Genomic DNA, 25973 nt, shown 5'->3' with positions numbered 1-25973 from the left:
GGCCACGTTGCGCGCGTTCTCAGGTGTTCGCCGCAGGAAGCCCCTCCGGTCCGCCAGCGGCGACCTTCTTTCTCGCCGGGACTCTATGGTGCTGCAATCAGGGCCCGCGGCCCGCGGAGCCCGAGCACGAGCCCGAGCCCGAGCCGGAGCCGGCCGCCCTCAGGCCGCCTCTCTAGGCAGCCGTCTCGGTGGCCATCTCGCCCAAGCGCTCCCAGCCGCCGAGTTGCGTCAGTTTCGCCGGGGTCCGAGCCCGGGGCAGGCCCCTTATTTGCAAGACTCATAAATAATTGAGCGCCGGGGCTGCCGCTCATTTGCATACGGCTCGGCGTGCCCGGCCTGGGCTTCCCGCTCCCGGGTCCCACCGGCTCATGAATATTCACGAGGCGCGCTGGGGGCGGGGCCCTGGGCGGAGCCAGGGGCGGGGCCCCGCCGGGGCTCGCTCAGGCTTGGTCCCGCGGTGACGGCGGCGGCGGCGGCGGCGAGGACTGGCGTCGGGGCGCCGAGCCCGAGCCGCGCGGAGCCGGATCCCCGGGGAGCGCGTGAGTGCGCGGGGGCGGGCAGGAGGGCGAGGGAGGGGGCGGGGTCCGGGATGGGGGCGGGGGAGAGGCATGGAGGGAGTGGGCGCTTTCCTGCCGGGACCTCGGGTCGTGGAGGTGGTGGCGGGGGGCGGGGGGCGGGGGTCAGCGGGAAAGTTTGCAGGGGCCGGGGGCGCGGGGGGCGCGGGGGGCGCGGGGGGCGCGGGGGAGCGGGCGCGTGCGCCCGGGGGCGGTGGGTGCAGGGTCTGGAGCTCGTGCTGGCCGAGCTAGAAGAAAGGGGGGAGGGGGAGGGGGCGAGGGCTTGAGGCGGGGCCGGGGGCGGGCGGAGCTGCTGGAGGGACCCCCGCCCCCTCCCCGGCTCCCGCGGCACGCCCCCAGCCACCCCAGTCCGCCCCCACCCGGCCCGCGTCCCCAGTCCCTCGTCTGTTCGCCGGCTGCTCAGCCAGCGCACCGGTCCTCCGCTTCTGCCGCCGCCCCCTCCTCCTCCTCTCCCCTCCTCCTCCTCCTCCTCCTCCTCCTCCTCGGCGGCCGGCGTCCCCTCTGTGTCCAGGGCTCCCCACTGGGCCCCTCCAGACGGCCCCTCGCCCCGGGCTGTTCCGTCTTCCCGTTGCCCTCCCTCCTCCGGTGGTTTCCGTGCTGTCCCTGCCGACCTCTCTGGCCCCGGATCCGGCCGGAGATCCCAGGGTCCGTAGGGGCGACCCCGCTGGCGCTGAGGGCGCGCTGGGCCGCTGCCTCCCCGGGCTGGAGCTGCCCAGCCTCTCCCCAGCCCCCCTGGTGGCCTTTGCGCCCGGGGGTCGGCTGGTCCCCCGCTGACTGTTGGGGCTCAGGAGTGCTCAGTGCTGCTGCCGTTCTACAGCTTTTGGCTACGGCCTTGGTCACCTGGGTTTCCTGGCTGGGCCCTCTGAGCTTCTGTGGCCCTCAGGTGGGGAAGCCGAACCCCCCCCTTCATTGCTGCAGCCCCTCCTACTGCAGAGGTGCCCATCAGGCCCCCCAAGTGAAAGGGTTTTATGGTTCTGGGCCAATCTGTCCCCATTTCTAACCACCCACACCATGTCCCTTTTAATAATGTTCAAGGACAAGGAAACAATCTTGTGTGTTTTTAAATTTTTTTTCCCCCTGTCGTGCGCCCCTCCCCCATGCACACTCGGACTGGCTCTGCACAGTTATCACCCACCCACCGCGTGCGCTGCTCCCTTGTAGTTGGCTGACCAAGGGATTGACGGTCCTGGGTTTGTCTTTACCCTTGTCGTGTTTTCTCCCATCTTAGGAGCCAGCTGGGGCAGGGGCAAAAGTGAGGGGTGGTTGGGTTCTGCCAAGGCTGGGCCCCAGGGGTCTCCTCTCAGGATTTGGCGCTGTCTCCCCCAGGCCAGCTGGAGTGGGTGGTGAGGAAAGCAGTGCCCCTTGCAGGCGGGAGAGGGTTGGGCTGTCCTCAGGGCTGCGGGCATGCCCGGTGATGGGAAGCCTCCTCCTGCCTTAGGAATGAGAGGGGTAGGGCTCTGGAGCCTGGGGGGTCTTGTGGGTGGGATGGAGCTAGAATGGGAACTGAGGAGGTGGTGGGGTGTCTGAGGAGCAGGTGACAAGATGGGCCCGCGGGAGTGGAGGAGTGGTTTGGAGTGCTGGCAGCCTGTGGCCTGGGGAGAGGAAGAGGCAGTTAGTTACCAAGGATCTTAGCTCATTGGTGACCCTGCATGGAATCCTACTAATGCTGGCCAATATTTGCTGGATACTTTTTATGGGTTAGGCGTGCACTCTCACATAGGCCTCCCGCCAGTCTCAGGTAAAGCTGTGTTTCACATAGGGAAACTGAGCCATCGAGAAGTAAGCAGTGTGCCTAAGGTCACACAGCTAAAGAAGTGGTAGAGCCACTCAGCATTTGAATCCTGATGTGTCAGACCCCAAAGCTCCTGCTTGAGGCTTAGAGGAGGGGCATCATTCGGTCTCTGCCATAGGGCTGTGTTGCTTGGTTTAAAATTTCTTTGGCTCCCCCTCCTCAAAATCCCTGGGACCGACCCTGGGCTGCTGAGTGATGCCCAATATCCCCATTTCATAGGCTCTCCCACCCTGACTGCCTAGAAGGGGGAACCCCGGGGAGTTATTTCCCCCAAGCCACCCCACCCCCCGGATGTTCTCAAGTCCTGTCCCATTCTCCCAGCCCAGGCCTGGGCCGGCTCCTCCTTCCTCTTGGCGAGGCTCTGGAAATCCAGTGGGAGGCCATTGCTATGGCAACAGGACTAGGCCCTGGCTTTACCTCATCAAATTCCAAGCTGAAGCCAAAGCGATTGAGAAATTAAAGAAAAAAAAATGTATTCCAGATGTTTACTTTTTATTCCTTATTTTTCCGTGTTTGGATGAGACGGCTCGGAGGGAGGCGGGAGTGGGGCTGGGATGTGGAAGGAGAAAGGGGGGGGCTGAGCGGGGAGAGGGAACCACTCCCAGCTGCAGGGGGAGGGGGGAAGGAGGGAGAGCGGGAAGGGGGAGGCAGGCGGCGGGGCGGAGCCCCAGGTTGGGGAGGAGCGGGTTTTTCCCGTCTCCCATGAGGTGATTCACGGAGGGACCTCAGAGCTCGCGGCCCTCTTGCTCTGCCCCTGAGTAGACGTCTCAGGCTGGGCCGCCGGCCCCAAGGGGTGCCCTGGGAACGGTAAGTAGGGGGTCTTGGAGAGCTTGCCCCTGGGAGCAGCGGGTCCCTGCCGCTCCGGGACTTTAGGGTGAGGAGCCCGGAGTTTAGAGAGTGGTCTGGGAAGAGCGGAGGTTACAGCTGTAGGGGACCGCTCTTGACCTCCCCAACCCCCCTCCGAAGTTCCTGCTTCCTGTCCCACACTCTGCCTCTGCTGGAAGTAGGAGACTTGTGTCAGCTACGCCTACTGCCAGTGCCCAGCCCCTCTGCCTTCTCAGTCTCCCTCCCTCTTTTCCTGGGTCTCCAGCCCCCCGGCTCACAGCCCTCTGCTCTCCAACTCTTCATGCAGGGTCTGCCGCCTGTGATGAAAGTGTCCGCTCTCAGGGAAGGCACTGCCATGGCTTCCCCACCGCCCCGGGAGACGGAGGAGGAGCTGGGATCTGCTGGCTCCGAGCCAGGTACCTATGGGTGCAGGGTGGAGCAGGGTGGCTGGGAGGAGAGTGGGAGGGGCAGCAGCCGAACCCCCTGCTCTGTCTTGGAGGGGGTGGGGGAGTGAGGGCAGGAGGTACGCTGCTGGGGATGTGCAGGATGAGTTCTGAAGGTTGTCTGCTCCCGTGGAGAGCGTTCAGAAGTGTTCGAGAACCTCCATCCCCAGCACATGAGGGTGGATTGACCTTCCAGGTGAAGCGGGTTAACCCCAACCCTGGGGTTAACCGTGTGGCGTGCAGGGGAGGACGCTGAGGTCTAGGGGAGAAATGGCATACACCTGGTGGGGGGAGTTTGAACCCAGGCCTCCTGGCTCTGTCTAGACTCCTTTTTTGGGCTGAGCCCAATGAGTGGGTGATACAGGATTCAGTGAGAAGGGCCGTGGCCATGAGTAATTCTAAGTCTTTTATCTGGCATTAGAATGCCTTACGTACAAGGTAGGTTTCTGGTCTTGTTTTCTTCCTGTAGCAGATTTACTTCTCTTTGGTTTAGGTCAATAGTACATTTGCATTCCTGATCGCACACCTGATCACACACCAGACGACAGCGGGAGGGGCCTGGGTGTGCGTGGGCTGGGGGAAGGCAGTGGGGAGGCCGAGCGGGGAAGCTGAGCTGTGTTCACTCTGGGTGGTGGTGTAGCAGAGTGTCATGTCAGAGGAAAGGACAGTGGGAACATGGTGGCCTGGCTGCCCGATGTGGGCAGGCAAGCATCTGTTTATTGGTTCTTGTTCATTCATTTGTTCATTTGAGAAGAACATGTGCTGGGGTGCAAAGTGGGGTACAAGGAGAAATAAGGTGCCAGCCAGGCCCTTAAGTAGCTTTGGCTTTTAAGGGGGATTGACTAATGTTTTTGAAACTTGGAGATGGGGGAAGATGCTCCTGAGATGTGTCTGGAAAATCGGGACAGGCTTCCTGGAAGAGCTGACATTTGACTTGCACCTAGACAGATGTGAACATTCTGAGTTTTTAGGGTGGGAGATGAAGTTCTGCTTCCTGGTTCTTCTGACAGCTCCCCAACCAACCTTTTCCTTTTGGTAGGTGACCCTCGGGCCAAACCCCCCGTGAAGCCCAAACCCCGGGCCCTGCCTGCCAAGCCAGCCCTGCCTGCCAAGCCCAGCCTGCTGGTGCCTGTTGGGCCTCGACCCCCCCGGGGTCCCCTGGCTGAGCTGCCTTCTGCCCGGAAGATGAACATGCTGGCCGGACCCCAACCCTATGGTGGCAGCAAGCGTCCTCTTCCCTTTGCACCAAGGCCAGTGGCTGAGGCCTCTACTGGAGGAGAAGCCACTCGAGAGATTGGGAAAGAGGAGGCTGGGAAAGAAGAGATGCCCCCTTTGACACCCCCAGCTCGATGTGCTGCCCCAGGAGGTGTGCGGAAGGCCCCCGCCCCCTTCCGTCCAGCCTCAGAGCGCTTTGCAGCCGCCACGGTGGAAGAGATCCTGGCCAAGATGGAACAGCCTCGGAAGGAGGTCCCTGCCAGCCCTGATCGCCTCTGGGGCTCCCGCCTCACCTTCAACCATGATGGCAGCTCAAGATATGGCCCCAGGACCTATGGTGTGGCCACTACTGGTCCCAGGGATGAGGACAATGGGACCCTCTGCAGGGGATGGTCCCAGGAGGGGCCAGCCAAGTCTCCCAGCGAGTGCCAGGAAGAGCCCAGCAAGACCCCTGAGGAGAGGTGAGGCGGGGAGGCAGTCAGGAGGGCCTGTGGGTGGCTTTGCCTGGGACTGCGACCTTCACGTTTAGCTTAGTGTGCCGTGAGTGCAGGCGGACCCTGGACTAAGTCACAGAACGTTCCTTATCATCATTGGTACTCCGTTCTTTGTATGATTGTAGTGCTGTTTGCAGAGTGGACGGACGTTCACGGCAGAGTTCAAATGTTCCATAGGGAGGTTTATTTTTAGGTCTTTTTATACCGAGGGTTGAATTTTGACTCATTTAAGTGACAGCCATGCTGAGAGTATTAGACCTGTTTTAGAGATGTGGAAACTGAGTTTCTGAAGCGACTTCTCATGGTTGCTCAGCCAGTAAGAGATGGACCCGGGATTTGAATTCAGGTCTGTTTGATTCCAGAGCATGTTCTCTTCTGTGTGGCTCCCACTGTGGGTGGAGCAGTGTGCAGGTCTTGGTGGGGGGGGGGGGGCAGGATGAGTAGGGTGCAGTCTGCCCACGAGGAGGAGTCTGATAGAACAGATAAGACAGGGCACACCTTGATGCCCAGCCAGCAAGCGTCCATGCACAGAGGTCATGGCCAGGTTGGAGACTGTGCACATGCTTCGTCTCTCCAGAGCTGGTGCCCTTGTAAAGGCGGGCTGGCCAGGAGGTGCCCCTGGGGGAAGAGGCTGCCCTCCCCCTCCTGCTGCCCTGAAGGGCAGGGCTGCGGTGGTGCGGGCTGAGCCCAAGGCTGAGGGCCCCTGCCCTACCCTGCCTTCCAGCCTTGCCCTTCTCTCCCCTGCAGGTGCCTGGAGGGTAGGGGCCCCAGTTCACCCTGTTTTGTCCCAGGCCTCTGGGAGGTCACACCCTGCCCAGGCTGGTCCGCTTTCTGGTTTCCTCCCTTTCCTTGATCTAAGCAGAGCATAAGAGGAACAACTTCAACTTTGGAAAATCACTCTTCCCCCTCATCCTCCCCCTGCAATCCTTCAAGAAGCATTGGCAGGGCAGTCGGGACCAGCTGCACTCTCCCTGGCTGGAGGAGAACATTAACTCCTTAGGGGCTGGGGAAAGGGGGCGTTAACCTTTTGGGGACCACTGAGGGTCTGTGCAGGCAGGGTGCTTCGCCTAGAGGAGCAGGGCATTTAACCCTTGATGTGCAGGAAGGGAATGGGCGCTTTATCTCTGGGAGCTCCGGCATGTCTGTCCTCAGTAGTTCCAGGTGCGGCTCCTTGGTACATGGCCTGGGGGAGCCGGGTAACTTTGGGTGCCAGTAAAGTCACTCAGCAGACTCTCGAGCCACTCTCCCCGTGTCCATCGGTGACGGGCTGCTCCATTCTGTGCCTCCATTTCCTGTCTTGTTCCCTCCCAGGAGTGCCCCTTTGGACCTGGCCTTCAACGGGGACCTGGCTCAGCCGGCCGGCTCGGACCCACCTGCTGATGTGAGTTGGCCTTCCATTAAGAATCAATCATAGTTGTTTAGAGCTGGAAGGGTCACCCGCGATCCTTTGTGTTACCTCCTTGTCGTTCAGATGGGGCACTGAGGCCTGGAGAGGAGGTGATTGCCCCAGGTCTGGCCTCAGGACTCAGATTTCTGGACTCCCAGGCCAGCTTTCTTGATCACTGAGGTGCTTAGGCGTGGTTGGGGCCGTGAGACTGGTCGTTCTGAGGAATAATGACAGTGTTTCTAACAACTGCTGTAGCCGATCAGGCACCTGCCGTGCGTGGGGCACGTCCCAGGAACATTGACCTAGTCGTTGTGTTAGCTCTGGCTAGTGGCCCCTCCTGGCCCCAAGTGAGGTGTATGCATGCCGCAGCTCACAAAGGTTAGGTACCCGGGGCTGAAGCAGGATCCCAGGAGCCTGATTCCAGTGTTCTCCCTGGCTGGGCTGCCTTCGTGGGGCTCCAAAGGGGGGGAATTTCCTGTTTAATCCCCACAGCTCCCCACAGGGTGCTCAGAGGATGGTCACCTTGGCCTGCTTTCCTAAGGAATGACCTCCCTTCTTGCTCACAGAGCCCTTGCTAGCCAAAGGCTGTCCTGTCCCCCCCACAATGGAGACCTGACCACATCTCCTTGTCCATCCAGCAAATACTTACTGAGCAACTATTACAAGCTGGGTGCCAGGGACACAGCAGGGAACCAAGGGCCTACTGTCCTGCCCTCAGGGAGCTCACCTTCTGGTGCGGGGAGACAGACACAAGCACAGCTGTCCCTGCGAAGCCGCAGACCGAAGTGGGTCAGACGAGTGCGGGAGACCTATAGAGGCAGAGAGCTCTGGGCTGAGGGTAATCAGGGAGGCCTTGCCACAAGGGTAGGGGAGTGAGCTGTGTGGGTGTTTGGGGAACAGCATTTTGGGCAGAGGGAGCTGCAAGTACAAGGGACTTGGTACCTTCCCAGCTAGGAAGCCAGGACGCTTGGACTGCAGGGATAGAGAAGGGGTTGCAGCTAGTGAGGTCTGATGGGATGGGTCAGAGTGCTTGGAGCGAGCCACACAGGACACTAGAAGGACTTAGGCTTCAGTGAGGGGATGAGGCCACAGGGAGGTTTGGAGTCGCTGGCTTTGTTATAAAGAGGCATCTTGGTTGCAGGGAGCTAATAGCAGCAGGGACCAGGTGGGAGGTGATGGCGCCTGGACCCTGGGGGTCAACTCTGGGTTGGGTTTAAAGTGAAGTTGGCTGGGTTTACAGGTAGGTTGATAGAAGAGTGAGCCAGTCCAGAGTCATAGATGACAGCAGGGCTTTTGGCCTATGCAGTGGAGGGTGAGGACATGGGGACTTAGAAGGGCAAAGTGGGGGCGGGCACCTGGGTGGCTCAGTGATTGAGCTTCTGCCTTCGGCTCAGGTACTGATCCTGGAGTCCTGGGATCGAGTCCGACATCGGGCTCCTTCCAGGGAGTCTGCTTCTCCCTCTGCCTGTGTCTCTGCCTCTCTCTCTCTCTCTCTCTCTGTGTCTCTCATGAAGAAAAAAAAAAAAAAAAAAGGCGAAACAGGATCAGAGGGATATGAGGAGTTTGCTTCTGGGTTTGTTGAGTTTGAGATGCCTCTTAGACATCCAAATGGAAATATTGTGTGTGTGTGTGAGGAGGGCAGCTGGGTAGTTGTCAGTGTACAGGTGGTGGTTAAGGTGGTTAAGGTCCCCAGAGGAGCTGGGGAGGTACAGCAGGGCAGAGGGCGTAGGCCCCAGGCATAGCAGGGGTGACCTGGGGCGGGGGGGGGGGGGGGGGGGGGGGCGGCAGTCGGGGATGGTGCAGTCGTAGAGGCCACACGGAGCCAGCAGCCAGCTTCGGGGCTGGAGGAGGGCATGATCCATGGTCAGATGCTGCTGCCAGGTCAAGGCAGGTGAACCCTGGGAATGGGAGCTGGCCACAGAGAGGTCATTGGTGACCTTGACAAGAGCGTTAGCTGGCATCCTGCAGGGACAAGGCTGTTTGGAATGGGTTCACAAGAGAATGGGACGAGAGGAACTCTCTGGATAGAGAGTGAACATGGGCAACGTGTCCGGGAAACTGGGTGATAGCTTTAGAGAAAGGTGAGGTCAAGAGGTTTTTTTCCTTAAAACAGAAGAAATGAGAGCAGTTTGTGAGCTGATGGAAATGAGCCCGTAGTAAAGGAAAGATCAGCGTACAGGAGGGAGAGCGCCGAGCGAGGACAGCTCACAGGCACAGAAGGGGAGCGCGGTGCCTGGGCTCACATGCGGGGGTGGGGGGGAGGGTGGGGGGGTGTGGGGGTGGGGGGGGTGTGATGTGAGGGCTGGCAGCTGGGGGTGCTGGCAGCTGAGGGGGGTCGGCAGGTGGTGTTGGGGCTTGAGAAAACAAGATGCAAAAACATGGCCTTCGGGTGTGGGCAGGGGAGGGGAAGTTTTGGGGGACTGCTGGGCACTTGAGGCCCATCTGGGGTCCTGGAGATTCGAATATCCATCGGGCAGAGGTGAGACCAGGCATCCTGCTTGCTTGCTCCTCTCCAGCCACGTCCGGCCCCAGGTGTGGCTGTAGGGAGGTGGAGAGCTGGGACTGATGGGTTACAAAGTCAAGAGGTCCAGGAACAGAGAGCCGGGACTACACGTGTTACCCGTGTGGCCGTTGGAATCACTACAGATTATAAGGGGTGGCTAGCGCTCGGGAGGGTTGCTGTGATCCAGGAGTGAGCTCTGCAGGGGGCACGGGCAGGAGGGTTGTGGGTGCTGTGGTTTAGGGGCATGTTGTTTAAGACTGGATGATTTTGTTCTTTTTTTCCTTTAAGATTTATTTATTTGGGGCACCTGGGTGGCTCAGTTGGCTAAGTGTCAGCCCGTGTTCCTCCCTCTTCCTCCCCCCCCTTACGTCTTGCTCTCTCTCAAATAAATAAAATCTTAAAAAAAAGATTTGTTTATTTTAGACATTGAGAGAGAGGGGAGAAAGAATGTGGCGGGGGGGGGGGCAAAGGGGGAGAGAGAGGGAACCCCAAGCAGACTCCCCACTGAGTGCAGAGCCCACTGTGGGGCTGAGTCCCAGGACCCTGAGATCATGACCGGAGCCAAAATCAAGAGTCGGACGCTCAACCTATTGAGCTGCTCAGATGCCCCCAACACTGGAGTTTTGTAGACAGGAGGGAGGTTGGAGGGATGGAGGGGGCTTTGAGCAGTGAGGAAGACCTTCCCTTCCTTTGCCCAGACTGTCCCATCGGAGAGGGTGGCCGGGGAAGTGTGACCCCTGGGGAGGGCGGAGGTCAGAAAGAGCCAGGTTTCCTTCGTTGTTTAGGGACAGGCCCAGTGGAGGGGCGGATGTCAGGTGCCTGGAGTCCCCTTTGCCCCTTTCTCCCACCCCAAGCCCCCATCCCAGAGCATCCCTTATTCTGTAAGTCCTAGCCCAAGAGGCCACAAGCGCAGATCTTACTGAGTTCTGACCTGGTTCTGTGAGATGGGTGTGCAGCCCCAGCGTACAGAGGGGAGAGCCGAGGCCCCGGGAGCTCCAGCAGCCACCCTGCAGGACGGCATATGGCCGAGGAGGGGCAGGGTCCGTGACTCCAGGCCATGTGCTTTCATGTCCCTTGGTGCTCTTTGCCTGAATCTTGAGTCAAGGCCTGCCTGCTGCCTCGGGTGGTGGGTAGTGCAGGGACCTATGGATCCACAGAACGGGGGGGTGGGGGGGCTCCCTGTATCTGCTCCACCAGCCCGTGTTCTGGCACCGCATTGGGCTTGGAGATCTCTGAGGCAGCATCCCCCCCAGCAGCCCAGATGACACATCCCCCAGTTTCCTTTTCACTTTGTGAAGTCAGTGTTCTTGACCCATGTACCACGAGCTCTTTGGGCCTTAGATGAGCTCTGGGATGGGTGGGCAGGAATGATATGAGTGAGGCTGTGTGCATTTTCTGGGAGAGGGCCTGTGGTGAGGTCTGCAAACCCTAAGAAGCGTGAGGTACCCTAAATCACTTTTGGGGCCTCTCCTAGCTGTCCTGAGAGACCCGCCTTCTGAGCCCCTGTCTCCTCTTCTGGTTTGTGGAGTGAGAGTATGAGGAAGCAGCTGAGCTGGGGTCTCTGGGTTGGCAGGGGTCTCCTCCCCACCCGGGAGGCGAGTAATGGCTCTTGACCTTTCTTTTACAGATCTCCAAGCCCTGGGACCCCTCGAGTCCAGGCCCTGCCTCCGAGAATGCAGGCTCTGCTAGCCCAGGTCTCCCCACGGAAGTCTCAGGCCTGGGCCCTGGGTCTCCCCGACTTCGCTCACCCGATGAGGGGTCTCCCCGACTTCGCTCACCTGATGAGAGCTCTCCCCACCACTCTCAGCTTCCGGAAGTCCAGAGTCCCACAGTTTCTGGGCCCTCTCCCTGCCTCCCTGTGACCCCAGCATCCCCAACTGTAGCCCTGCCCGATGAGAGTCAGAGCTCCTGCTGTTCCCCGAGCTTAGGGCTTCCTGCTGTGGCAGCCCCAGAGGCCCCTGCAAATGGCAGCCTGGCCCTTGAGAGCGTCTCAGGGCACCATGGCCTGGAGAAGCCCCCAGCTACCTCTGCCCAGCCCCTGCCTGAGGGGGGTGACTTGCTGGATCTTCCTCGGACGTTTCCATCTGGGGATGTGGTAGCCAGGGGTGACCTAGACCGTCCTCCCAACAGCCTGGCTCAGCGCCGATTTTCTGAAGGTGTGCTCCGGCCGCCTGGCCAAGACCAGGAGAAGCTGGGGGGCTCACTGGCTGCTCTGCCCCAAACCCAGGGGAGCCAGTCTGCCCTGGATCGTCCCTTTGGGAGTGGGACAGAGTCCAACTGGAGCTTGTCCCAGTCCTTTGAATGGACCTTCCCTACTCGGCCTTCGGGTCTGGGGGTGTGGCGGCTGGACTCCCCCCCTCCCTCCCCCATCACTGAAGCCACTGAGGCCGCTGAGGCCGCTGAGGCTAGTGACTGGGCTGCATCCAGCAGAGAGGAAGGAGCGTCCCAGCAGGGGCGGGGGGCCCAGTCAGCTCCAGAGGGGCCAGGAAGTCCTGGTTCCCAGGTGCAAGCGGATGATCCAGGCATCTCCCCAACCCAGAAGGGTGATGGGGAGAGTCAACCTCAGTCGCCAGTTGATCCCCTCAAGCCCTTATCACCACCTGGGGGTCCACCTGGAGTGGCCTTGCTGCAGGCAGAGGAGAGATATGAGGAGCGGGAGCCCCTGGCAGGACAGGAGTCTCTGCTCCCTCTGGCCACCAGGGAGGCTGCTCTGCCCATTCTGGAGCCAGTCCTGGGGCAGCAACAGCCAGCACCCCCTGACCAGCTCTGTGTCCTCTTTGCGGATACCCTTGACCCCCAGCAGGCATTGCCTGCTGAGGAGGAGGCCATGACCTTGGCCCAGGCTGAGGCTACCCAATCCAGGACAGAAGGTCGAGACCCTTGTAGTGTGTCCCCCGAGCCTGCAGGCCCCGACAGCAGCTCCCGCTGGCTGGACGACCTCCTGGCCTCGCCACCACCTAGTGCTGGCAGCACAAGGCGGGGAGCTGGATCCGAACTGAAAGACGCACAGACCCCAGGTGCCTGCTCTGAGGTGAGGACCGATGGCACGGGGAGGCCTCGGGATGGAAGCAGAGCTTCGGTGGGCTTTCTTTCAATGTGGATTTTATGTGTCTCAAGCTCAGGATATAGCCGTGAGCAAGGCACCTGTAGCTGTGTCCCTCAGGGCTGTACAGTGTGGCAGAGCTGATGGAGGAGGGGGTGCGGGACTGGTGTGCGTTCATAACCCAGCTCCAGCTCCCACTGGCTGAGCGGCCTTGCTAACGTACCCTAACTCCTGAGCTTCACAGACCTTTCACAGTAAGAGCTTTGGCCTCTTCGGGTCTTAGTGTGGTAGAACGAGAGGTGGAAGGGGCGCAGTGCAGTGCTTGACGTGTGCTGAGCCTTAAGGCCGTCTTTGCAGATGGGATTGTGGACGCAGCGTAGCACAGCCGCTTCGCGCACAGGCTCTGGAGCCAGACTGCCTGGCTACTCTGCTGTTTGCCCACATGTGACCTGGAGCAGGTTACTTTCCTGGGCCTCGCCTTTCTCTGTCTGTAAAATGGGAGTGACAGCGATGAAGTCTCCCTCCCATGGCAAAGACTAAGGAAGTCGTGTTACCTGTAACGCACCAAGAATAGCGCGTGGCTCATCCTGAGTTTGCTGGGGGCTGGCTTTATGGATGCTGTTACCCTTGAGCTCGAGACCTGCCTTGTAGACAGGCAGCTGAGGCCCAGAGGAGGCCGAACCTCGGGCAGGGTTACCCAGCAAGCTGGCGGCTGGGCCTGGGTCAGGGTGCCAGGCCTCTGGCCAGTGCCCTTTCTGCTACCAGGCTGCTCTGAATTTAAGGGCTGGGGTCCAGGTGGCTTTTGAAATGTCTTTCAAGGCCAGCCTGGGCTGGTAGGGGCGGGGCTGGAAGGAAGGAGGAGCCAGGCGGCCCCTAGGGGCAGAGGGGTGGAGGAGGAGGAGGAGGGGGAACAGGAAGGAGTTAAGACCGCCTGGCTCCTGGTAGGTGTGTCTGTCCCGGGCTCCGGGTGACTCAACGGGCTTCTGGGCGGGGTTGCCAGAGCTGCAGCTGCCGCGGAGGGAGCGTGAGGGAGCGGGGCCAGGGCCAGGGCAAGCGGGAGCCAGAGTGGTTGGACAGGTCCGGGCGAGGGGAGCGGCCCAGCCCTGTCCCTGCGCCCGGCCGCACCCAGCAGCACCCAGCAGCACCCAGCAGCCCGGGGCGGGCCGGGGGCAGGGACCATGGCCCGGCTTGGGGACCAGGAACCCAGCACGTCTGTCTTGGAGAGGCTGTTAGCCAACGCGGCGCTGAGGGATGAGGCGGGCCGGCTCCGTGAGCCCCAGGCTCCCCCGCCTGAAGGGGTGAGTCAGGGGGTGTGGGGTGTGGGTGGGGTGCACGGAGCCCTGGGGCTGGCTCCTTTGCCTGTGGCAGAGGCTGTCCCTCCTGTGTCCTCCAGGAATAAGGCGAGGGCTACAGGGTCTTCCTGGGAAGGGCCAGGCAGAGGGTACTTTCCACAGGGAAGACGGGCTGGGAGCTTCAGGAAGGGGTGAGTGGGGCCAGGGGCAGGGTCGGACTGTTCCTTGTGCAGGGCCTTGGAGTCTTGAGCACCCCTAACAGAAGCGTACCCCTTTCACACCATTCCACCAGGCAGCCTTTCTCTTGGCGGGTAGCCAAGTGTTGCCCAAGGGCTGTAAACATGACCGTGGGTTCATTGATTGAGTGCCCCTTGCAGGCTGGGTGCTATGCTGAGGTTGGGTTTAAACGGTCTTGCTTAATTCTCCCAAACCACCCAGGCAGGGGGAATTCTTCCCATTTAAGGGTGAGGACCCTGAGGCCCAGAGTGGTTAAGTGATTTGCTCCAGGTCACACAGCTAGGATCGAAGCCCAGCCTTTCTGTAGCCAAAGTGGGCTCTGGGGTTGTGGGCTGTGCTGAGTCTCATCCTGGACTCCCACCCTGATTGGCTAAGCATTGTTTCTTCGTGTGTCTCTTTTTTTCCTGATTCCTAGGGACTCCTTGGCTGGGCCCAGAAAGATCTGCAGAGTGAATTTGGGATTACCGCAGACCCACCTCCCGGCAGTTTTAGTCCTTCCAGCTGGTCGCAAGACACTTCTCACAACTATGGCCTTGGGGGTGCAAGCCCTAGAGGGGACCCAGGCCTTGGAGGAGAGGGGGACTGGACTGACAAGCGTGGGCAGGGAGCAGGGGAAGGGAGCACCAGGGAGTGGGCCAGCAGGTGTGGCATGGGCCAGGACAGTGTGGAGGTCACCGGCCGGAATGGCAGTGGAGTGTCGGCCCCGGGGGCCCTTGCAGCCCAGGACTGGGTGATTGGAAAGCCAGCCCAGCTGGGTGCTCAGCAGAGCCAGGAGGCAGATGTTCAGGACTGGGAGTTCAGAAGGAGGGACTCCCAGGGCACCTACTCCAGCCGGGACGCGCAACTCCAAGACCAGGAATTTGGGAAGAGAGACTCGTTGGGTACTTACAGCAGTCGGGATGTAAGCCTTCAGGACTGGGAATTTGGGAAGAGAGATTCTCTGGGAGCTTATGGCAACCAGGATACAGATGAGCAGAGCCAGAACTTGGGGAAGAAGGACCTCCTTGGCAGGTATGGCAGCCAGGATGCAGACGGGCAGGACCAGGAGTTTGGGAAGAGAGAGTCTTCACGCAGCACCTATGGCAGCCGGGGCGCAGAGCAGCCGGATCAGGATTTCGGGAAGAGCGCCTGGCTGAGGGACTACAGCAGTGGCAGCTCCACGGCCCCCGGCCCCCAGGACAGAGGCTTCGGGATGAGAACCCTGAGTGCAGGCTTCAGCCCTGAGGAAGCCCAACAGCAGGATGAGGAGTTTGAGAAGAAGGTTCCGAGTGGTGGAGACAGCCCAGGCGACACCAGCAGGGACGCAGGCCAGCCCGAAGAGAGAGAGTCGGGGGGCCTGTTCAGCCCCAGCACCCCCCCGTCCCAGGACGGGCCACTGGCACAGAGAGACCAGAGCAGCTGGCATGGTGGCGGGGCTGGCCAGGAGGCTGGCGGGCAGCAGGGGAGGCAGCAGGCGGGGGGCCAGAGCCCCGGCGATGCTGGCCCGGAAGACAGGGAGGTGGGCCACCGAGGCTGGGGGGGTGACTTCGGCCTTGGCGTCATCTCCCAGCCCGAGGCCACCTTCAGCCCGGGCCAGCGAGATTGGAGCGGTGACTTCTGCACGGAGGCTTCCGAGAGAGGCCACCAGTTTGGCATCATCGGTGACGACCGGGCAAGTGGTGCTGCCCTGAGCCCTCCTGGCCAGATGGCCGGTAGCCGCTTTGTGCTTCCGGAGAAGACCTCAGCTGGGCCCGTGGACTGGAGCGACCAGCTGGGCCTCAGGAACTTGGAGGTGTCCAGCTGTGAGGGTTCTGGGGTCTCGAGTGAGGCCAGGGAGGAAGCTGTGGGACACCTGGGCTGGTCAGACAAGCTGGGCCTGAGAGATGTGGACCTGGCCGGCCGTTTGGAGGCTGGAGGGTCTGAGGAGCCCAGGGGGTTTGGAGTCGGGGAGAAGGAGGACTGGACCTCTGATGTTGGGGTGAGGGGCAGAGATCTGGCTGGTGTCGGAGAGGTAGGGGGCCCCAGCCAGGCCAGAGAGAGTGGCGTGGGGCAGACTGACTGGTCTGGTGTGGAAGCCGGAGAGTTCCTTAAATCAAGGGAGCGTGGGGTGGGGCAGGCCGACTGGACGCCAGATCTCGGGCTGAGAAGCATGGGCCCGGGGGCAGGCTGCAGCCCCAGACAGCTTGGGGCCGGCCAGGTGGACTGGGGCAGCAGTCTGGGCCTGAGGAATTTGGAGGTGCCATGTGACCCAGAGTCTGGAGGTTCTCAGGACCCACGGGGATGTGGAGTGGGCCAGATGGACTGGACCCAAGACTTGGGACTCCGGGATGTGGAGCTCTCAGGGGCCCCGAGTGAAGTCAGGGAGCGTGGGGTGGGAGAGGTCAGCCAGTGCCCAGACCTAGGGCTCAGGGACAGCAGCGCCTTGTCCCCGGGCCTGGAGGCCAGAGAGCAGGGGCCTGGCGAGACAAGCGGGCCAGAGACCCAGGGTGAAGACCCCCCTGCACCTTCCCCAGAGACCTGCCCTGAGGACCCCAGGATGGAGGCTGGAGAATCCCCTGGCTTTGGAAACAGGTAAGGGAGCCCCATCCTCGTGTGGGAGGGAAGGGCTGGCAGCTTTCTAAAACATTGAGCCTTTTTCAGGAAGGAAGAAACTGCTTTCCCCGGGGAAAGGGGAGAGGAGGGTTTGGAAAATTGAGAAGGTTTGGACTGTGAATCACTGATTTTACTTTTTTAAAAAATTACTAATTTATTTTAAAGATTTTATTTATTCATGAAAGATACAGAGAGAGGCAGAGGCATAGACAGAGGGAGCCGCATGGGGGACTCGATCCCAGGACCCTGGGATCATGACCTGAGCCAAAGGCAGACACTCACCCAGTGAGCCACCCAGGCATCCCTACATTTTTTTAAATTGAAATGTGACACACATGCAGGTGATTTTTTTTTTTTTTTTGGTGACGATTGCGGTGTTTGAGGGACTGTTCGTCTGTTGCCCGTGCTTTCGGCTTCTGGGTGACGTATCGCGACTGTCCTGGAAGAATGGGTGTGGGGCCCATCTCTGAGTTCCGTTGTTGTGCACAGCACCTGTTCCCAGGTCTTGGCCCAAGGGTCTTCCCGGGCTAGGGAACGTGGATGCTTTCACGGCATTGGCAGGAGGACTGGACCCTGTGTCCAGTTGGCCTGGGCCGCTGCAGGTTAGGAGTGGAGCGGACAGAGGCGCTCATTCCTTGCAGAGACGGGGAACCTAGTGCTTCCTGCCTGCCCTGTCGTGAGGCCTGGAAGAGCAAACAGTTTAAGATCCTGAAGGTCATGGAGACCTGGCTTCTGACCCCGTGATCTTGGCCTCCGTGCACATGGTGACGGAGAGGGAACTTTCCAGAGGAATAGACCAGTAGTTTTACGAGCCAACCACAGCTTGTCCCAGGGATTTTTATGTTCTGAAAGTAGCTGACGTGATTTCACACCTGCAAGGGGTACTAAAAAGACATTGCGTCTGTTTTGTTAACATGTTCTGTTCATTGAGATGGGGTTTTCTTCTCTTGACTGCATAGAAGGTTATTTTTCTTTCTTTCCTTTTTTTTTTTTTTTTTTTTAAAGATTTTATTTATTTATTCATGAGAGAGAGAGAGGCAGAAGGAGAGGCAGGCTCCCCACAGGGAGCCCGATGTGGGACTCTGGGGTTCCGACCTGAGACCTGAGCCAAAGGCAGATGCTCAACCACTGAGCCCCCCAGGCGCCCCCAAAGGTTACCTTTCTGAAGAAGCTGGAGCTTCTCAACGGCCAGTCCCAGTCGGGGAAGAAGGGAAGGGAGGGAGGTGTTGGATGGGGGCCGTGTTGTGAGTGGAAGGGGCTGCTGGTAGTGGCAGGGGGGTTGGGGGGAGGGGAAACCTGGAATGGTCTAGAGGGAACGGTGGGGGTGGGTGGGGGTGTTGACTGATGGGATGGGGAGGCACCAGGATTCAGGAGAAGGAGGGAAAGAGAGAGGAAGGTGGGGAAGCACTGGGGTAGGGGCTGCAGGGCAGGGGTGGTTTCACAGGATGGGGAGTTGGGGGCTCCTGGGATCTTGGATGCTGTCTCTGAGCCTCACCTTCTCACGTCCCCCCCAGGAGGCTTTACGGTTCCTAGTGCCCCGGGGTTGCTCTTGGTTTCTGTCACCCACACGGCCATTCTGCCGGGCCCAGCGCTCTGCTACCCATCTTACCTCAACCTTCACAGCTGCCCCCTTCTGTGGAAAGGGATCTGTACCATGTCCAGTTTGCACGTAGACGAGGGGTGTGACCTGCTTACAGTCGCACAGTCAGCAGTGCTGCTCTCTGGCTTCGGTGTCCGCATCATAAATGCTGTCAGGTGTGGTCACAGTGCTCGGGAGTCTCAGGCTGCCCATGAGCTGGGCCCATGGCCCTCCACCCTTCCCCTCTGCCTGGGTGGCTCTTGAGAAGGGGAAAGAGGGGAGTATCTTTCCCTTGGTTCAGGAGAGGGGTGGGGGCTACTGGGGGGCCGCAGGGCCTGGATTGGGAAGAGGAAAGTAGGAGCGGAGAAGCAGGTGTCCTCAGCGCCCAGCCGGCTGAGCTTCGGGCTCTAACCTGCCTTTAAGCCGCTCTGGTGTTCTGTCTGTGTTGTCCATTTGGGAGACGTGGAGTGTTTGTGCACGAGCACGTGCTAGCCCGTGAAAGCACAGGCATGAGGAAACCTGTTCACTGCTCTGTAGCACAGGGTTTCGCAGACTTGACTCCTATCCAGGAAGTTCTGGGCATCTGACTTAGGGAAATCCTATACCCTGGAAAATTGCTCTTTGAAGGAAGTTTTGGAGGTTCCCCTGGGACGTCCTTGAGGCCAGTTCAGAGTAGTCTGGGTTTGGGTCCATCTGCCAGGTTTGAGTCCTGATTCAGCCACCACCTCTGTGACCTTGGGCAAGTTCCCTTCTCTCTGTCTCTCAGAGCCTCCTATTTCTTATGTGTACACTGGGAGTAATTTACACCCCACACTCACAGGATTGAGTCTCAGACACACATCAAGTGATAGAAAACTGCTTGGCATGTGGTAATCACTGAAAAAAATTCTTGCTAGTCATAATTGTATCCGTTTTGCAAATTTGGTTGGATCTGAGCTGTCTTGAGTGAGGCCCTTGGGGATGTTTTTGTCATTCACTCTGTGTGGGACAAAGGTACCCTTGATGGATTGCTGTCCAGCACAGTTTGACAGGACCAGAATGGGATGGCTGGGTCATAGGGGCAGCTCCTAGGTCACAGGGACAGGCCCCTCCTCTGTGTCTAGGGCCACCTTTTCCTGGTGGGAGTAGCTCTCTCGGGTCCCCCGAGAGCTCATGCACTGCCCCCTCTTCTCTGTGACCTCCTGGTCATCTCCTGCCCTTCCCCTGGGCCCCAGTGATATGGGGACCTCAGTCATTTTGGGCTGTTCATAGAATCTCCTCAGAGATCATTGAGGGCAGCTCCCTCATTTCAGTGGGTGGGGAAACTGAGGCCCAGGGAGGCAGTGTGACTTGCACAAGGTCCACGGCTGGTCATTACGGGCTCCCTCATGTTCCCTCAGGCCCCAGCCTTGTCATCCTCTCTCTGGGTGTGTTTCCTGTCTCTGGGGTCCAGGCCATCTGCTGCCCCTTTAGGCACATCATTCCAGCTGCAGGCCTGAGCCTCCTTTATTTTGGGTCTTGGAGCCTTGAATATGGGGAAGCTGGCTTTGTGCACATTGACTACATGCCCTTCCCTAGGCTCTGCCCCACAGTGGCGGTGGGGGGGTGGGGTGCAGTTGGACAGAGTCTCTTGAGGGTCAGGAGATGAGAGTCCTGACCCTCAGGAGACTCTAAGTCCAGATGACTCAGGGATGAGGGGTATAGCTGGTATAAGATGTGACAGGTCCTCAGGCCAGGAACCTGTGTTGAGGATGCTGATTATCCTGAAAGAATTAAAATTTAAAAAAATTATTTATTTAGAGACAGGGAGGGAGCAGGCATGAGCGGGGGGAGGGCAGAGGGTGCAGGGAGAGAGAGAATCCTCAAGCGGACTCCCTGCTGAGCTGGAACCTGAGGAGCCATCATGACCTGAGCCAAAATCAAGGGTTGGTCAGTCAACTGGCTGAGCCACCCAGGTGCCCCGATTATCCTAAAAATGTATCAAAACTTAGCACACAGTGGTGTGTGCTGGGCACACATTTCCTATGTGTTGCCAACAGACCCAGCAAAGTATAGGTCTTTTATTATCCCCGATTTGCAGATGAAGAAACTGAGGCTCAGAGTGGGTAAGTAGGCAGGTGGTGTACGGGCGGAGCCTGTAGCTGTGCCCACGGCAGCCCTCGGCACAGGCCTTGACCATTCTTCTCCTGCTTCCCTGCCAGGGCGGGGTCAGGTTGCAGGTGTTCTGGTGCACAGAGGCAGGAAGGCTTCTCTGGAGCTGGAGTTTAGACAGGCCGGCAAGGAGGATGCACACCATGTTCCCCAGTGCACTTCCCACCCTCCCTTCCTCGTGGCCCCCCCAAAGCCCACTCGTTCTTCCTCTGCCCTCTGCCCACGCGGCTGGGGTCCACGTGTTGGATGTGGATGTGGATCTTTCCATCCACCCATTGCTGTTCCACATCCCCTTGACTCTGCTGGCCTGCCCTCAGCCTGGTCTCTGCCCCACCCCAGGGAGAGGCGTTAGGCGGGGCCTCCTCAGGCTGGGTGGGGTGCCGCCACCGCCCCCTCCCTCCTGGCCTCCGTGATTTTAAGCTGCAGGGTGAGCTGGCTCTGGCCCCCATCCAGGGCTGCGCCATTCCCGGCCTTGCTGCACTTCTGCTGCCACCTCCGCCACCCCCCCACCCCCTGACCGTTTTTATTTCCATCTGTCAGCAGCTTGTGGAAGGACAGACTGACACACGTTCTCTCCTGCCCTCCCCGCTTCCGGCCTGGTCCTGACTCACCTGCCCTATACTCCTCCCCTTCCAGTCCCTTTGGGAACTCTCTGAGGCCTGGCTTCCGGGCACTGCCCCTGCCTGCCTTTCCCACGCCTGCCTGCCCGGCTGCTGCCTGTGTGTGTGTGTGTGTGTGTGTGTGTGTGTGTGTGTGTTGGGGTGTGGCTCTGCTGTGCTTCTGGGGGTGGGTCCTACATGTGCCTCGAGGGAAGTGTGTTGTGAGTGTGCGTAGGGTGTGTCCATATTTCAGGGGGTGGCAGCTGGCCCACACACCAGCTCCTTGTGTGAGGTATGTGAGTAAGCGTGTGTGCTGAGCCGGGTGTGTCTGTCGTGTTTTGAGGGAGCGGCGGGCCGAAGATGCACAGGCCGTATTGAGGTGCAAGGTGATCTAGCCTGTCAGTGGATGGCGAACATTTGCTAAATCCTCCTCCTGGCTGGGCCGAGCCCAGGTACCAGGGTCACAAAGGCCAAAGGGGCCGCCTTTGCCCTTGAGTGGTTCCCAGATGGGCTCTGAGGCAGGGGCTGGTGCAGGTGGGGGCCCCAGGCTCGCAGGGCTCAGGAAGGGGGGCTGTGGCTGGGGGTGGAGAGGGGCCAGCCTCAGAAGAGGAATGGACCCGTGACCGGGAGAGGAGCGCAGGGCAGTGGGGGAGCCTTCCAGGCCAGGGAACAGCTTGTGCACATACACCGCAGTCTGCAAAGACGGTGATGTGTTTGGGGGAGTCCCTGGACGTTCTGTGAGGCTGGGGTGCAGGGAGGGATGCTGCAGGGGCCAGTGCCTGGCTCGTCCCAGGGAGAGTGACCACCCAAGCAGCTGCCCCTATGAGGAGCACATGGACAGCAGTAATGATTGTGGTCAGTGCTGGGGACACGCTGGGTGCCAGGCACTGTGCTTTGTGCTGTGGTTCCCATTTCAGTCCCCAGCAACTCTTGGGAGTTAGAGGGTCCTGAGGCCTTGATGGGTGGAGGGACCTGTCCACAGCCTCAGTAAGTGGCGGACCTGGGATTTGAACCAGGCTGCCCACCTTGCCCGCTCTGTGCTGTACTGTTTGAGGCCCCGACCGTGTCCTTTCGGAAGGAAGGTGTCTGGGAAAGCATGGAGAGGCAGGAGAGGGAGAGCCTGTTGGAGGGGGGCACAATACTGGGAAGTGGGCTTTGGGGGAGGAAGATGGGGCCTCATGGGTGACCTTGTCCTCTGGTCTGTCTCCTTTGCAGTCCTGCCGGCTGCCCGGCCCGCTCCCCGCCCTCTGGCTCCCAGAGCCTGCTGGAGGACATGCTGGCCACCAGCAACTCCAGGGCGGCAGCCCGCAAGGGGTCAGCAGCCTCGGGCCCCAGGGGCCTGTTGGAGGAGGACGGAGCCACAGTGGGTGCCGACACAGGGGAGCCCCTCGAGCCTAGCGGGGCCCCTCTGCTTTCCTGGAGGCCGCAGCCTGATGGTGAGGCCAGCCAGACGGAAGAGGTGGACGGCACCTGGAGCCCTTCAGGGGTCGGGCAGGGCGCCCAGGGCCCCACACGGCCCCCTCGGCGGCCCCCTCAGGGCCCTCCGCCCCGCTCTCCCAGTCAGGACTTCTCCTTCATTGAGGTCAGTGCAGGGTGAGCCCAGGGCAGTGGTTGGGCTGTCGGGGGGCACATGGGCGATGTGGCCCGAGGCTGGTCCCTAGGGCTTCCCTGAGTGGCGTCAGCCCCCGGGGAGGGGGGGCAGGAGGCGGGCAGTGGGTGACCCTCTGAACGGGGCGCTGTAGGCTGCTGGAGGGATGCGCTGTTGAGGGTTCCCGTGGGACCGCAATGGCAGTGGTGTTGCTGTTGTCCCGACCAGGACACCGAGATCCTCGACAGCGCCATGTACCGGAGCCGAGCCAACCTGGGGCGCAAGCGTGGGCACCGGGCCCCGGCCATTCGGCCCGGGGGCACCCTGGGCCTCTCGGAGGCAGCCGACTCGGACGCACGCCTGTTCCAGGACTCTACGGGTAGGCCCCTGTCTGGTGGGGTGACGTCTGGGTCTGCGTGGGGGCGGTGCTCCGGGCTCGCCGTCGCGCTGAACCCCCGCTCTGGGCCCTTGCAGAGCCACGGGCTTCTCGGGTGCCATCCTCAGACGAGGAGGTGGTGGAGGAGCCTCAGAACCGCCGGACACGGATGTCCCTGGGCACCAAGGGGCTGAAAGTCAACCTGTTTCCTGGCCTGAGCCCGTCAGCCCTGAAGGTAGTGTCTTAATCGGCCAGCGCATCCAGCCCCTCCGGCCCCTAGCCCCCGAGTGCCTGCCTGGGGTTTCTTCTGTCCGTCCATCCATCCGTCCTTCCCTCCCTCCCATTCTCCTGTCTTCTGCTCCCCCTGAGGGCCCTGTTGGGTCCCGAGTGGGATGGGAGGAAGAACAAGGCATTCCTTCCCGTCCCAGAGTCCCAGAACCTCACAAGGCGAGGAGGACACACGCCCTGTCTCCTGTTAGCTCTGGTGAAGGGCCGAGCTGCAGGTGTGGGGTTGGGGATGTACAGATAAGGGCTGGGCCTCTTCTGGGGGTGGGGGCGGAGGGTCGGGGTGAGGTGTGACTTCTTCTGACCCACCGACCTGCCTGCTGGATGGGAGGGTGTATGGGGAAGGGCTCGTGGAAGTGCCGGATCTTAGCTTGAGGCGTGTGTAGAGCTGGCTGTGGAGGGCAGGGTGATGGGGAGGAGTTCGAGGTTCCCGAGGCAGAGGGAACCCGATGAACGGAGGCACAGGGCTCGGGAGGCACTGCCGGCTTCGCTTCATCCAGCCCAATTGTCTGGATTCAGTGGAGCAGAACCTTCACGAGGACCTTCCGTGCAGGGTGTGGCTCAGGCGACTTCCCGTCCCTCTGGGTTGAAGGACTGCAAAGGGGTCTGTGCCTAATTCTGGGGACGGCTCCTAAGAGAAGGCCTTGCCCTCTGAATCACCCTGCTCCTTCCTCTGACATCTGTCTGCACTTGGGCTCATCTCACAGGCCAAGCTGCGCCCCCGGAACCGCTCAGCTGAGGAGGGGGAGTCTGCGGAGAACAAGCCAAGCCAGAAGGAGTCCGCGGTGCAGCGTTCCAAGTCTTGCAAGGTCCCCGGGCTGGGGAAGCCCCTTGCGTTACCTCCCAAGCCAGAGAAATCCTCAGGGTAGGTGACCTCAACTGGCCTCGCTGGGTGGGCCAGAATTAACCGTGTTTATGTCCTAAGGTTTGCCTAATGACCTTTGCCCTGTGCCATCTAGGTCAGAAGGATCATCACCCAACTGGCTACAAGCCCTGAAGCTGAAGAAGAAGAAGGTCTGAGAAGTCCTCGAGGTAAGTGTGGGTTCCTGGGCTTGGCAAGACCTGCACGGGAGGGTTCAGGAGGCCCCCTGCCTTCTTCTAGGCCTTTCTGTCCCTCTTCTCTGTGAGCCTGGCAGCAGCCCAGGGGAGCCTAGCTCTAGGACCTGGTGGGTCCCTTGGTTCCCCTTAGATTTTGCCCACAGAATCCAGTGTTGTCCGGCCTGGGATGATGGGGAGGAGGGCTGCATCCTGGCTTCCTCTCTGGGCTCAAGGATGGTCCCCACGGGCCCCCAACCCCGTGCCCCAACCCTTCCTCCCTGGGCTCAAGGATGGTCCCCACGGGCCCCCAACCCCGTGGCTGGCCCAAGTGGGGTCAGCCTGCCCTTCTGGTATTTATTAGGCTCAAGGGCCCCAGGTGGGACCCTCCTCACCACGAGGCTCAGCTGGGGGAGCCAGGATGGGCAAGGGACAGGAAGCCAGAGCTGAAGTGGCTCCTCTGCCCGCCATGGTGTACCCCCTGACCCCTTCTTCCCCCTCCTCCCCTTGCAGGTCCTTCCATCTGGCAGTCTCAGGCAATGCCCATTCCTGTGGGGTCCCCGGCGAGGAGACGGCTGGAGCCCCACCAGGCCCCAGGCTGCAGCCTCTGTCCCCTCCACGTCTGAGGAGCGTCTGGGGAGGCACATTTATGCACTTTGTATCCCCCTGCCCTTCCTGACTCTCCCTCACTCCCTCCTGACCAGATTCAGGCATTAGTGGTTGAAGGTTTGGTCCCTCCTCCCTCGCTCTCGACACCCCCCTCTCTGCTTCCTCCTCCAGCCTCCCCCGGGTTTTCTTTTGATATCAATTTATAGCATTTTTTATAAAAGCCTTTGATTTTTGTAACGGGCGGAGCCCTGCCCCCGCCCAGGCCTCCCTCCGTCCTGCCAGGTGCCCCACAGAGACCAATAACATTTTGCCACTTGAAACAATAAAGTTTTTTGGGAATTGGTGCTGCCCAGGCTGTGGTGTGTGGTTGTGGCACCCCGACCCCCATGCCAGACCAGCGTTGGAAAGTGCTGGGCCTGGCCCCTGCCCACGGGAGCTCACCGTGCCACTGCCTGCTCCCTTTCCCGGTGCTCGGGGGCTCAGTGTCCCTGAGGAGGGGGTGTACTGCTGATGGGAAGCTGACTGCTGAGTCACACAACCCCCACATCTCAGGAGCTTGACACACAGGGTTATTTGCTGCTCACGGCAGTCTGGGGGGTGGGTTGGTGGTAGGGACGCTCTGCACCTCATAGTCACTTGGGAGCCAGTTCTTCCCTGCGGTGGCTTGGCTCTCTGCAGGGGCTCCGGAGTCCCCCAAGACACCCAGGGGAGAGTGGACGGAAGGTCTTTGGGGAGACCTTTCCCCAGGACCACAGGATGGGAGATTTCCATTGGCCAGAACTGAACTCAGGGCCCTTGCTAGCAGAGGGGGGGCATGGGTGGGTGGGTGGGGAGTGCCTGTGGTGGGAAATGTGGTTTAGTTGTGTGGCCACGGAAGACTGGGTGCAGGTGAAGAGTCAGCCTTCCTGCCGGTGTCTGACTTCTGTTGCTCCCTAAGGGCCCCTTTAGCCCATACATTCTGGAAGGTGCACGGGGCCCTGACCTCCTACTTGGCCTTCTTCTGTGTCATCCTGTGTTCCCCAGACTCACCAACCGCTTTCTATGAGGCTGGTTGAAGGGAGAGGCCCCTGCGGGCCTCGCCTTGATGGGGACTGAACTGAGCCGCTGAGGTCAGATACACCTGAGTTTGGAAATCATTGCATTCGCCAGAGCATCTTAGCTTTTTATTTTATTTTAGGGGAATCTAGAGGCTGTTGACCTAATTTGAGAATTTGACCAAAGCTGTGGATGCTCTAGAAAAATGCACGTATACATACCATACCCACAGCAGCCTGGAATTCCCAATGCGGACCTCCTAGAGCAGTGGTTCTTCACCTTCACCATGAGCACAGCCCCTGCGGTGCTATTTAAAAATGCACATTCCTGGGCCCCCACTAGGCTTCCAATCCAGTAGCT

General features: G+C 60.3%; 1 protein-coding gene across 2 annotated transcripts; it reads left to right on the top strand.

Moving 5' to 3' along the window:
* The first annotated feature begins 430 nt into the window (after positions 1–430).
* On the top strand, positions 431–24922 carry TNKS1BP1 (tankyrase 1 binding protein 1). 2 transcript variants are annotated; one of them, XM_072790840.1, is made up of 12 exons: positions 431–539; positions 3500–3608; positions 4675–5311; positions 6656–6725; positions 10862–12265; positions 14222–16356; positions 21901–22267; positions 22502–22652; positions 22748–22884; positions 23642–23799; positions 23894–23966; positions 24483–24922. In XM_072790840.1, exons 2-11 carry the CDS (start codon positions 3515–3517, stop codon positions 23952–23954), a joined length of 5214 nt encoding a protein of 1737 aa, XP_072646941.1. In that variant the 5' UTR covers positions 431–539; positions 3500–3514; the 3' UTR covers positions 23955–23966; positions 24483–24922. The 2 variants fall into 2 exon arrangements, with proteins under 2 accessions (XP_072646941.1, XP_072646939.1); XM_072790838.1 differs by lacking the exon at positions 431–539 and adding an exon at positions 3034–3174.
* The last annotated feature ends 1051 nt before the right edge of the window (positions 24923–25973 follow it).

This window comes from Canis lupus, chromosome 21 (genome assembly GCF_048164855.1).
Source record: "Canis lupus baileyi chromosome 21, mCanLup2.hap1, whole genome shotgun sequence".
In the NCBI taxonomy this organism is placed as follows: Eukaryota; Metazoa; Chordata; class Mammalia; order Carnivora; family Canidae; genus Canis; species Canis lupus.
The sequence above is the reverse complement of the archived record's forward strand: the minus strand, read 5'-3'. Positions and strand labels throughout refer to the sequence as shown.